Here is a 12,043-nt window from a genome sequence, read left to right as displayed (position 1 = left end):
CCAAAACCACTGAAATAACAGTACAGGTTATTTTTTCTTTTTTCTTAAAGTACGAACCCACAGGAGAAAAAAAAAAAAAAAAAAAGAGGAAAGACAACAATGAAGAGAGAAAACAAGGTCAGTTCAGTTTTAGAAGTTAGAAAAATCACTTAGCCAAAAACCAGAGAGCAGAAACCTGATGTGCTAGGTACAGACAGGGTGTAGGGGCCCCAAGGACCACACTGATGTGCAAGGCAAAGACTCCAAAGGACCCAGAGGCACCACTGCCTTGAAGCGGGGCTGCGGCCGAGGGCTGCAGACAGGAGGCACCCGGAAAGCTCGAGCAGCTAGGCCCTCAGATCCTGTCCCTCACTTTAGCAGTTAAGTTGGCACTCCTCCCCCACGCAGTAGACAACAGGAAGTTTACTTTCTGAAGAGGACTGCAGAGCTGGGCATGGTGGTAAGACTTACTGATGAGAGAGGGGCTGAGTAGAAGCCTGAGGCCGAACACTATTACTGAATTGTGCTTTTTACTGTCTGTCTCCTTGAGGACTGGGGCTTCCTGTTATCTCTGTACCTCCTAGCCTAACACACAGCAGATGCCCAATAAATGTTTTTTGAATAAATGAGAAAAAAATGCTTAAAGGAACTAGAGGTGTTTAACCTGAAGAAGAGAAGATCCGGGGAACACAATAACCATTTTCAAATATTTCAGACTGAATCTGGAAGAGAAATTAAGATTTTCCATGATCCTAAAAAGGAGAACTAACACCAATAAGTGAAAGCTCCAGAGAAAGAACTTTAGCTCAACAGAATAAGAACCTTCTATCTACAGCAGATGAGTGGGAAAGAGCTGAACTGGGAATCAGAAGACCTGGGTGAGAGTCCTATCTCCTCTAGTTACCAGCTCTAGGGGCTTAGGGAACCGATCTCACTTAAAACAACAAGACAGTCTATTTTGGGCCTCTCTTTTACCTACATCTCAGGTACATCTAGACAGATAATGGACAGGAGACAGCACTTTATAAATTTATAAAGTACTACGTAAATGTTCCAGGGTACTATTTATAACCTAAATCATAAGAATCATTCAAACGCGAATGGGCAGGCTCGAAATGAGCCACAGCCCTTTTCTCTGAGGTGGTTAAGTGGGACTGAGGTAACCACATCTATCTTGAGGTGACGCAGACAGAAAAGGGAACTGCTGGGCAGACTTGCCGACTTTCACATTCCCTTCTAATCCTGCGGTTCTTGAATTCCCAGGCCCCTCCGCACAAATCAGATCCTTGCCTCAGGCAGGTGCCCCTGCCACGGATGAAAAGGCACAACTCGAAGCCTCACAAGAAAACTTTGTGTTTGTTTTCAGTGCACTTCGGGTTAGTATAAAAATACACGGGCAGGAATGGATAGCTAGGCCAAAATGGCTTGCCACTTCTGCACACTCTACCTGCGAAACTCAACTTGGCAGCGTGAAATCTGCAGAAAGAGGAATGAGAAACACTGCCGACAGGAGCACAAGAGGGCCAGCTGCCATGATCAGTGCATCCACCCCACAGAGCAGGGAGCCCCCACCCAGCCTCGCGCTGTGCCCGCCCACCAGAGTCACTTGTCGCAGGGTGGGATCTAGGCTCTCTCTCCTGAGCTTCTGAAAGTCATCCTGAGAATTAGGGAGGCTGGGTCCCCCTTTGTCCTCTCTACTGGGCTGCCATAAGCTGTGAGCAATCGAGAGGCCCAGGGAAGAAGCACAAGGAAGCAGGAAAGGTGGATCACTGCTACCCACCAAGATTTGGGGGAAATCTGGAAAAGACTTAAAACATCAACATGCAGAGCTAGGTATAAGTGGAGAGGAATCTAGGAGGATATTTGTCAAAATATCACAACATGTTATCTTTGGGTAGTGTGTATGTGTGTATGTTTTGGGGGTGGGGGGGGGCTTTTCTTTTTGTTTAGCTATATTCTTGAGTTTTCCTAAAATAACATATCTCACTTGAATAGACTTGAAATCTATTTTTAAAAGATTTTTAAAAAACTAAGCCAGTTGGCAGCACAGTGACCTTGCTAACGCTTGCTGGGGTGTGAGATGAGGCAGTTCACTGGGGGTCTTTCAGGAGGTGGTCTGCTTGCCTCACCATGCTGGGGGAGCGGGCTGTAGCCATGTCTTTGGAGGAGCTGCCCTCACGTGTGTGTCCCCAGCACAGTGATCCTGTGTCTGGACAGCTCTGGAGGAGCTGCCCAGGGAGACCCAGATATCGCCTCCCTTCCCTGGAGTTACCCCACTGACCTTCTCAGCCTGGAGACCCAGGGTGAACCGGAAGCTGCTAACAAGGTGCGTGAGGAGAGGGAGGCAGGGGGGCAGCAACCTGGGACAAAGATATGGAGGCGAGCCCTGGGGCTTGGACAGGCCAGGGCCAAGTCTGGTGAGGCGCTGGGGTGGCAGTGTACAGAGATCGGAAGTGGGGAGGGGGAAAAAGCAGCAGTCCCCAGGAGGAGATAATAACCTGTCTCAGAAATTCCACTGATGTGTTCCCCTTGTCTACCGTTAGCAAGCAATTCTCAACACTTAAAAAAAAAAAATCAAAACCCTATTCTTCCAAAAAGATGTAAGTGTATTTTGAAACCAGAAAAGGTTAAAGAAGGGGAGGGAAGCAGACAGATTTTATGCTCTGATGACAAATGAGATTGCTATTTGTTGAAACCTTCTCCCAAAGCAGAGCGAGATATGCCTGGCTGGAGGAGAGGACATGCTTATTATTAGATGAAAAAGGAAGACGGGGGAGCAAAGGCCCAGGTTAACACAATGAATACATGATAATGGGGAGCTGCCTTCCTGGGCAGGGGCTGGAAATGAGGTACTCGATGGGGAAAGAGATGTGAAATGCTTTCAAGAAATAAAAGATGCTATGCAGATCAGACATGGTGCTATCGTTGTGTTTTATCTCTCGGGCTCCTGGGAACCGAAAGAAGACTAAGTTTCAACTTTTAGAATCTATCAGGGTTTTTTTTGTGGGTTTTGTTTTTTTTTTTGGTATGAAATTTATCCTCCTTTCTCATTCTGAAAATACACATTTTCAACCTCCGTATCTTTGGATAACTAATTCTTTAAGCCTGTGCCCCTCAGGTAATAATGTCGATAAATAGTCACCATGCTGGCAAGCGCGGGGAGGGGAAGGGCCTCCGAACAGAACTCAGAGGAGCAGATCTGGATGGCAGGGAGCTGCTGCCAGGTGGGGCGAGCTACTGTGCTCGGTTACCTCATTCATAAAATAAGGGTAATAATAATATCTTCCTTACAGAGCTGTTCTGAAAATTGCATGAGAAACTACATAAAGTGCTTAGGACAGTGTCAGCCACAAAGTGGAGCCCCCAAAATGTTAGCTGTTACTATTCCAAGAACTATGCACAAATAACCACACACTGGTAGTGACTGGTAAGTGCCAAACTGATACCAGGCCAAGGGCAAAGTGAGCCAAGTGAGTGCTCAGCTGGGAAGGCCTGGGGAGGCTTCCAGGAGAGGAGGCCCTGCCCCAGCTTTGGGTATGGGGGAGGCAGACTCTCCAACCAACACACCAGTCAGGGTCTGACCATCATGCCAAAGTTACACGCGGAGCATGGAGAGGTGTCCAGGTGAGGGCATGGTTTGCGTTATGAGGATCTAATTGCATTACAAAACAGGGGTCACAAGGCTGCTATGAAGCAGCATCGATGGGGAGTACATGCTGAATGGCAAAGCGCTGCATAAACCCAAGGCATCAGAATGTTTCTTAGTAGCTGCACAGCACCTAATTCAGTGTTATGTTTGAAATAAGCGTTCGATTGACCATTCTATTTTCAGAGAGACCTGCAGTGAAACCTCTCTCAAACCTGACATCCTAGATGAGAAACACCTCTATCCATGAGACAGACAGTATAAGGAAAAAAACTATTTGAAATGCGGTCATCACAGCCAAAGTCACACCAAATCCTCCCAGCTCCTGCATCCTAAACTCAGAGATCTCCACTCCCACCTAGACAAAACCCAGAAAGAGCTGTGTGGGCATCACAATAGGTCCTTTTCCTTCTTCCCTCTCTTCTCCACACCCCAGAGAGACCCCAGCCAGAGCCCTATGACCAGGGACCACCCTGAGGACTGGAAAATGCCCCTCCCTCTGTGCACCTCTGCCCCTCAGGCAAACACCCGACTTACTTCTTCAGCCACTCCATGATGTCCTCGGCTGTGGACCCATAGTTATCATACTGGAACAGAAACCGTCCTTTCCTGTGAAACGTGGAGAGACAACGTGGGCTCAGCCAGGGATGTGAACGCCATCATGGAGGGGGTGAGCATCAGCAGGGAGGCAGGGGACTTACTCGAAGTAGCAGATGGTGGGGTAGCCACGCACATTGTACTCCTCCTTGATGTTTTCAAATTCCGACGGGTAGATGTTCATCCCAGCCAGTACCTAGGAACAAAGGGAGAACAGACCTGTCCACCCTCTGGCCCGCGGACACCTCACCTTGTCCATGCACCTCCAGCTGTCCGTGAAAAATGATGGGGACGTGATCAATGGGATAAAGCCCTGCACACTGATGTGTGGCCCAGGGCAGCCAGAAAACAAGGCAAGCTAAGCCAGCTGGGAATGATGACCGAGAGCTCTGGGAGAGGCATCTGGGCCCAATTGCTGCCCTCCATACAGGTGTTCTCTTTTACCTGCCCTAGAGGAAGAACTATCCTAGAGCAAAACAAAAAAAAGTTCTGGGGGTCGAGGAAATAATTTGGCCTTGCTACCAAGTTCAAACAGGTCCTAGAGTGGGACCACAACCATCCAGGTACATATGATGCCTTTTCTTTGCCCATGTCAACTAAGGTTATCCTCTACTCCCAAATTAGGGAATCACCACTCGGCCACTTCACAGCATCCTGGGACACCTTCCTGGATACCTCATGGTCTGTCCTCAGTCTGTTCACCTAGGCTTCATGTGTGATGTTCTCTGACCTCACAGCCCTGTGTAGCCATCACCTACAACCTGACTTAACTATCGTCTCTGAAGTCTGAACATATTCTATTGCAGGGGTCCACATATCCAACAACCCCAAGTGGGAAAGAAGTATTTTAGTAGTTGTGTTATTAAACACAGGGCTAAGTTCTAAGAACAGCCCAGAATAGGGTCTCTTAAAATTCCTTTCGTGAAGCAGGAACCTTCCCTAGGGCAGGGTCAGGTGCCCAGAAAGAGGACTTTGAATCTGTTGTCTCAAGAGAATGTAAATAGAGTGGCCAGATACAGGAAGGCTGTTCTACAAAGCAGGGTAGCACAGAGGAGAGGGGAAAGGAAGTTCAAAAATGCCAGTAACAGTTACGGAAGCAGAGAGAAGAAACTCGGGAAGCTGAATTTTGCTGAATAACGCATAAGAATGCATAGGAAGAGGAAAATGAAAATGGTAGTTCATTGGACAATGAATTAGATTCAGAAGACTTGCTTCCACTTAGGAGTCACGTGACCTTGGGCAAGTTACTCGCCCTCACTGAGGTTACTTGTTTGGAAGATGTGGGTGATGAGACTATCACAAGGCTCTTAAGAGAAGTAAATAAGATGATCCATGTCAGAGATTTTAGCACAAAACTGGTGCTTGATAATCGTCAAGTTCTTATTTCCTACCAAATCTTCCCAGTGATGGGAGCTACCTATGCCTCTGGCAGCTTCATCCCTAGAGGCATCTAAACGTGTCTTTTCAACTGTTTTAAGTACCTTGCACAATGCCTGGCACATAGCAGGCACACAATATATGCTTGCTAAATCACTGGGGTTTTTCCCCCTAACCTATTTTGGGATGTTGCAAAGAATACAGGAAAAATAAGTCCAAAATAGAACTTACTCCAAGCCCTGGAACCCTCTAATAGCCATTCTGTTCATTTCCCCAGACTGATTCTGCAGCCTTTCCCAGTAATAACTGTCCACTTTAAAGTTCTTTTTTTATGTCTAATTGATTTCTCTAGTGTCAGTGCACATTCACCACAAGATTAATCTTCCCCGTCCTCCTTTCATTACATCACTTCCCTGCACAAAACCTTTCGATTCCACTGAATCTAGGCTCAAGTCTAAGTCCGCACTCAAAGACCATATGGCCTCTACCTCACTTTTGAATTCGTTCTTACAAAACCTTTAATTGTGCACCTGCTAGGGTCTAGATTTTTTGTTCTCCCCAAAAGAGACAGCTTTAAGATTTCTGCACAGGAAGGAAGTTGGACTGTGTGCCGTCTAAGGCACCTTGTAGATGGACAATATACCACAGTAGCTAGGAAGTGGGCTCAGGGTCAGGATGCTGGGTTTGAATCCTAACTCCTCACTTAGTAGATGCACTTCCTTAAACAAGTCACAGGTGCCTCTGTGCCTCAGTTTCCTCATCTGCAGCTACCTCTTGTGGTTGCCGTAAAGATTAAGAGATAGTACAAGTATCAACAATGCTCAAAATACATTAGATCTTTTTATTCATACTAGTAGGAGGCTCTGCAATTCTGCTCTCATTTCTAGAACAGACGCTGTGCCCCTACTTTGAGTCCTCCAGTGCCTTTTCTGAGGATGCCCACTCCTCATACCTAGCGACCAACAGAGACTCGTCCATCCATTAAGGCAAATCAAATCCCACCTTCCTGGGCAGCCTTTCCAAACCACCTTTGCTTGGGATGAACTCTCAATTTTCCGAGTTTCTGTAGCACTTTTGTACTACTCTGAGGACATTTATTAGTTGATGAGATAAATATTTTTTTGAACAACTACGTACTAACACTTTTTGGAATGTGTAAAGTTGCATGAGGCAAAAGTGATCTCAACCCACAGAGAAGTTACAGCCACAGAGCCTGACACTGGGCCCCATGTTCCTGGACTGATTTGGTTGGCACGACATGCTCTTCCTCTCGTGTTCAGGCCATGTTGTGACAGGAACAATCACAGAAGTGCCACAAGGCAGGCGACATGTGAGCCAGTTCCCAAAGGAGGGTAAGCTTTCCACAGACGTTCCAGAAAGAGAAAATGGAGGCAAGACTAAACAAGATTCGGCCCGAGAAATGAGGAAAAAGGCAGTTTCACTGGACTACAGGACACACATAAAGGAGGAGTAAGAGGAGGCTGGGTGAGTTCACTGAGGCCACTGTGGAAGACTTAACATGCCTAAAAAACCAGGCCTTTATTCAGGAGATGGTGGAGGGCTCTTGAGCGTTTCCCAGCTGTATTTTTTGAAGTGTAGAGGTTGGGCTGTAGGGGAACGTTGTGGGTCAGGTAAATAAGTCAGTCTTTGGCAACCACTCTGTGTGGGCTGACCAGGGCCTGACCCAGGATGGTGGGCAGGGAGAGGACTGAGGTTGTCAGGGGGACAGATGTATAATGAGCCCTGGCACAGCGGCAGAGGAACCTGGAGTACACAACAGAGTCGTGAAGAAAATCTGGCAGTCTGCCGGGTGGAAAAATTCTAAATTTTATTTTAGACACCCTGCATTTGAGACACATGGAAAAAAATCCAGACCAAGATGTCAAGCAAGCAATCTGACACGTGGTCCTAGAGCTTAGGGACTCAAGGCTCCATGGAGCCATATTATGTGAAGTTATGGAGGTAGATAAAATCACTGAGGGACAGACCATAATGAGACAGGGAGAGTTCAGTGCTAGGTCCTTGCTCCAATTAGCAGGAGTAGATGGGACAGATGCTTGATGATTCACTAGACGTCAGTGACAGCAAAAAAGAGGCAGAGCTGAGTTTGGAAAATGGCAAAGGCCGTGCATCCCTAACCTGGCCTGGTTTCTGTCTTAATGACATCATCGGGTTGGATACCTCCCCAAGATATCTGTAGAAGAGGAAAATTTCTGATCCTTGCAACAGACATGGCTGGCTGAAAAGGGCTCAAAGATGACACCGATGAAGAGGAGAGAGGACGTGCTAATTCAGCTGGATGTCGGCAGTAGGGAGGGAGCGAGTTTCTGACTTCTGGGGACTATCAGCCCATCTCTGCCCTGTGTGTGAGGAGAGAAAGGAATCCACGCCTCTGGATGCCCTGTTTCTGGGGGGCCATGGCTGCACCTTGTGCCCGGTCCTCCACAGGCCTCCTGCAGTGGATGATGCCCACAGTGGCCAGGAACCACCCCTCTTTACGGAGCTGGGAAAGGGTAAGAACGTCAAAGGGAAGCAAAGATGCTTTCCTAAGAAACTCAGGGGAAAAACAGAACAAAATAAGCCCCAAGCAAGAGAAGACAGAAGCAAGGAAATGGGTGCATTCGCCCCATACGGATGCCTTATGCTGAGTCCTGCCAAAGCTGGGCTTGACCAGGCACACGAACAATCCCACTGACTCTTCTGTAACATTGTCTAGGGACTTGGGAGGGTCACAATTCCTCTTTCTTGACCGTGGCCCAGGCAGGAGAGGCAGGCATTGTTTTTTCCCCCTTTTTGGAAGCAGCTACCCTTAACACGATTCATCTTCAGGGCTACCCTTGCCAAAGAGCCCAGTGTGAGCCCAGGGCCAAGGGGGAAGGCCTCTGTCCCACAAATGTTCTGCCCACGTTGTCTCTGTCCTTAATAACTGACACTCTGAATTCCTTTAAGAAGGGAAACATCGCTTTCAATGTAAATACAGAGCTTAAAATAAAATGTACCCAGAAATAGTAAGCCATGTACTCATCCGTTCATTTTATCAGCATGAATTGGGTGCCTACTATGAGCTTGGCCTTGTGCTCTGTGTTGACAGTAGGGATGGAGTGAGTAGAGATGGAGTGACGATGGAGAAACAGACATGATTCAAACAGAGCCCCTGTGCTCAAGAAGCTCACGGTTCAGTGAGAAAAATCATGAACAAAGTGACCTAGAACAAAAGCAAAGGTGGGTGGACCTGGCTGTGCATGGCAGGGATGAACTCTGAGGGCTTGCAGGAGGGGCCTGGAGGAATATCGAGTTTGTCAGGTAGATGCAGCATTGGCTGAGAATCTTCCAGAAGTTGACCTGGCACCAAGACCTCGCCTGCTTTGAAGGGGCCGGCCAGGTATTTCTGGTGATCTGACTGTACCACAGGAAGTTGAGTGGCCAGTAAAAGGCATATACTGGCCAAGTTGAGCCAAGCAGTTTTCCAAGTGCATGTGGGTGCAGGGAAGGGGAGCACTGTGGGTAATTAAGTCTTTTTCCCCAGTGAAATAATCTTAAAATATGGTGTCTATTGAGGCCCCAAAATGTGAAGTGAAACTTCCCGAGAGTGATGCATGTCTGCCCCATGGCCAAACATCTCCAGGCAAGCTGCTAAAAATTCATTAGTGAGAAACAAGCAGGACCTTGGTATCCCCCAGAATCGAGGTCAAAAGAGGAAGCACTGGTTCTTTGCAACCCAATCTTGCAGCCACCCAGCAGGGTTGTTGCCATTCCCAGGTGCTGCCACTGAAACTTTTTATATTGACTTTAAACTAGTCACCAACTTAATTGGATTCATAAAAATCATGATGCAGTTTTAGGACTTAGAACTCCCTTAATGCAACTTTGGCCGGCCCCACTGAGATAGCTTCTCCCAATGACCTTTCATGAAAGGTGGATGGATTTTTCCATGCTCCCTAGAAGAGACAGCAGTTATTTTTCTGTTGCTACCAAAAACAAACAAACAACAACAACAACAACAAATGAAAAAAATGCGACCAAACAAAAAATCCTAAACCTCTATGGCTCATGGTAAGTGCAAAAATGTACAGACATATGGCACAGAAGAGTCAAGCCCAGTCTAGCCCAGCAGGGTAGGGGACACAGAGATGACCAGGACCATCACTGACAGACCTCAGCCCTGGGTGAAATCTTACTGCTCAGCCTCCCCTCCTCCCTCGATGACCATCCTGGTCGCTCCTACTGCTCTGCAGAGGTCTGTTTCCTCACTGGCTCCTTTTCCCTGTCATATCCCCTAAAGGTGGGCACCCTTGAGACAACCTATCTCCTGTCTGCCCTCCCCCATACAGCCTGCACACTCCTTCAGAGACTGCCTGCACATTCCTCAGGGTTCCAGCTCCCCATCTGGACTGCCTCCTTCTGCTGTGGCTCCCACCGTTCTTCCTGTCTCACAGGAACTGAGGAACCCTGGCAAGCCTGAGCAGAGACTGCCTTGTCAACCTGCTTGTGATCTGGGCCATAACGGGTGTCACCATGCCCCTTTCTTTGCCACTGGGTTCCCCGGCATCAGGAGGCTTGGCCTGCTTTGGAGCCCAGCTCCAGTAATTCTGTACCCCTGATGGCGTGCCCCTTGGCCCCGGCCTCCCAGCAACACCCCATGTGCTTCTTGCTGTTTTCCTGGCTATTTCACCACTGGCCTTTGACAGGCGCCAAACTCTCCTGATCTCAGCAACTCTAAAGAGTTCGCAATGTTCCCTGAGGACAGGTCTCTGAACCACATGGCCGGGTCAGCAGGGTCAGCAGCAGTAGGGTAAGAACTTCTTGTGATTTTGAAACCTGCCCTCCCCCCACCTTTCCACCCCTCCTCTGCCATCTCCCTAGGCAAGAGGGAGAAGTCCGGAAGCAGCTAGCCCTGCCTGGCCCACGGTGCCCCACTTACAAAGTGGCCTCGCAGCTGGGTCGCAGCCTTCTGGAAATGCGGCATTATCCTCTTGCACATGCTGCACCCTAGTCACAGACAGGAGGAAAACCAAACTTGGTTACAGTGGGTGCTGGGCCCCGTGCTCCGCCCTCCTTCCCTTCAGGCTGACCTCTAACGATAGACATTTATCCAGCCCCCAAAAGCGTAGGATGGCCCCAGACTCCAGGAACACATAGCAACTGGAGGCAGAGGCCCTGGCCCCCAAAGAGCTTACGATCACAATGGCACGAAACAGGACACAGCCCAGCAATCACTTAATAAATGTGGGACCAACTAAGCAAATGTGACACAGCTGGAAAAGGGCAAAGCACGGAAATACTTAGAGCTGACAATGAGTTCAACAGCAATTCAGGAAACCAGAAGAGATGCCAGGAGAACACCCGCTTTGTGCACAGCTAAAAGCCTCCCCTCACGGCCCAGCCAGGGGCTGCAAATGAACCTGAACCAAATGCCATTGGGAAGAAAAATGTACAATCACAAGTACAACGACTTTTGGGATTTTCGTGCCTCTTTTCCTTCATGAACCGGGATAGTTACACAATGACTGGAGGCAAGCCTGACATGAAAGGTGCTGGCTTTGGCCCCGTGGGAAAAGTGCCAGGCCAGAATCAGAACACCGGGGTTCTCATCTTCCCTCCACTTACTAGATGGCCCTGGACAGGCCACCTCCTTTCTCTGAGCTGCTGCTCCTTCTGGCAAATGAAGGTGGTTGGACCAAACAGTCTGACATTGCAGGATTCTGTGATGTCTCTGGCTCAATACTCTCTGGGGTCCTGTGGTCCACCACAGTCACACTCCTCTCCTGGAGTGGTGAAGCCCCACATGGCTTGCGGGGCTCAGGGTCAAGATAGCCAGGCCCCAAACATCCACTACTACTTTGGAATGACCTTGATTTAGACCCACGCCTTCCCTTCAACCAGAGCAGGCCACACATCAGCACGGATCCTGCAGGACATGGGCACCAGTTTCCTCGGACGTGAGGAATTCTGACATGCCAGGCTGTTACTCTTTCTGACAGCCGCTCTGCTGCAAAACAGGCTTTAGATGCAGCTGAAGGCTACAGGTACCAAAGCCACCTGGAACCCCGTCAGGCTGGATCTCATCTTAACACTGCACAGCGGGGATAGGGCCACGCGGCGGCAGGCTGACAAGCTCTAATCTATGTTTAGCTAACGCCTTGGCAGACTGTGGGCAGAGAAATACAGATCAAAGAGATGCTCGCACCCATCGGGTCAGATACAGACACTGAGGAAATACGAGTAGGTCAAACTCCCCTGGGACCACCCTGAACCTCCCAACACCAAGTCTACTGGACAAGACTAGATGCAGGATATTTTGACACAAAACTCTCAAAATGCCCATGGCCCCCTTCCCAACATTCCCGTCTGGCAGATAGATGGACACACACACCAGCATAATAAGCCTGGGCTTCGATTCACGCCATTAGTTCAGGCTCAGACTCACAAGGACTCAGGAGAGCA

The 12,043-nt window shown here is 48.6% G+C and overlaps 1 protein-coding gene across 1 annotated transcript in view; it reads right to left on the bottom strand.

The window, feature by feature from the left end:
• Positions 1 to 12,043, bottom strand: part of PDIA5 (protein disulfide isomerase family A member 5) — an 86,017-nt gene that overhangs the window by 29,591 nt on the left and 44,383 nt on the right. Inside the window, exons 8-10 of the mRNA XM_006905571.1 lie at positions 10,521 to 10,588; positions 4,327 to 4,418; positions 4,163 to 4,234 (exon numbers count right to left, since the gene is read on the bottom strand). Coding sequence (XP_006905633.1) covers positions 4,163 to 4,234; positions 4,327 to 4,418; positions 10,521 to 10,588 — 232 coding nt within the window. The remainder of the gene's footprint in view (positions 1 to 4,162; positions 4,235 to 4,326; positions 4,419 to 10,520; positions 10,589 to 12,043) is intronic.

This window comes from Pteropus alecto, unplaced genomic scaffold (assembly GCF_000325575.1).
Source record: "Pteropus alecto unplaced genomic scaffold, ASM32557v1 scaffold251, whole genome shotgun sequence".
Lineage (NCBI taxonomy): Eukaryota > Metazoa > Chordata > Mammalia > Chiroptera > Pteropodidae > Pteropus > Pteropus alecto.
Note: the sequence above shows the minus strand (reverse complement) of the source record. Positions and strands in the feature narration are given on the sequence as shown.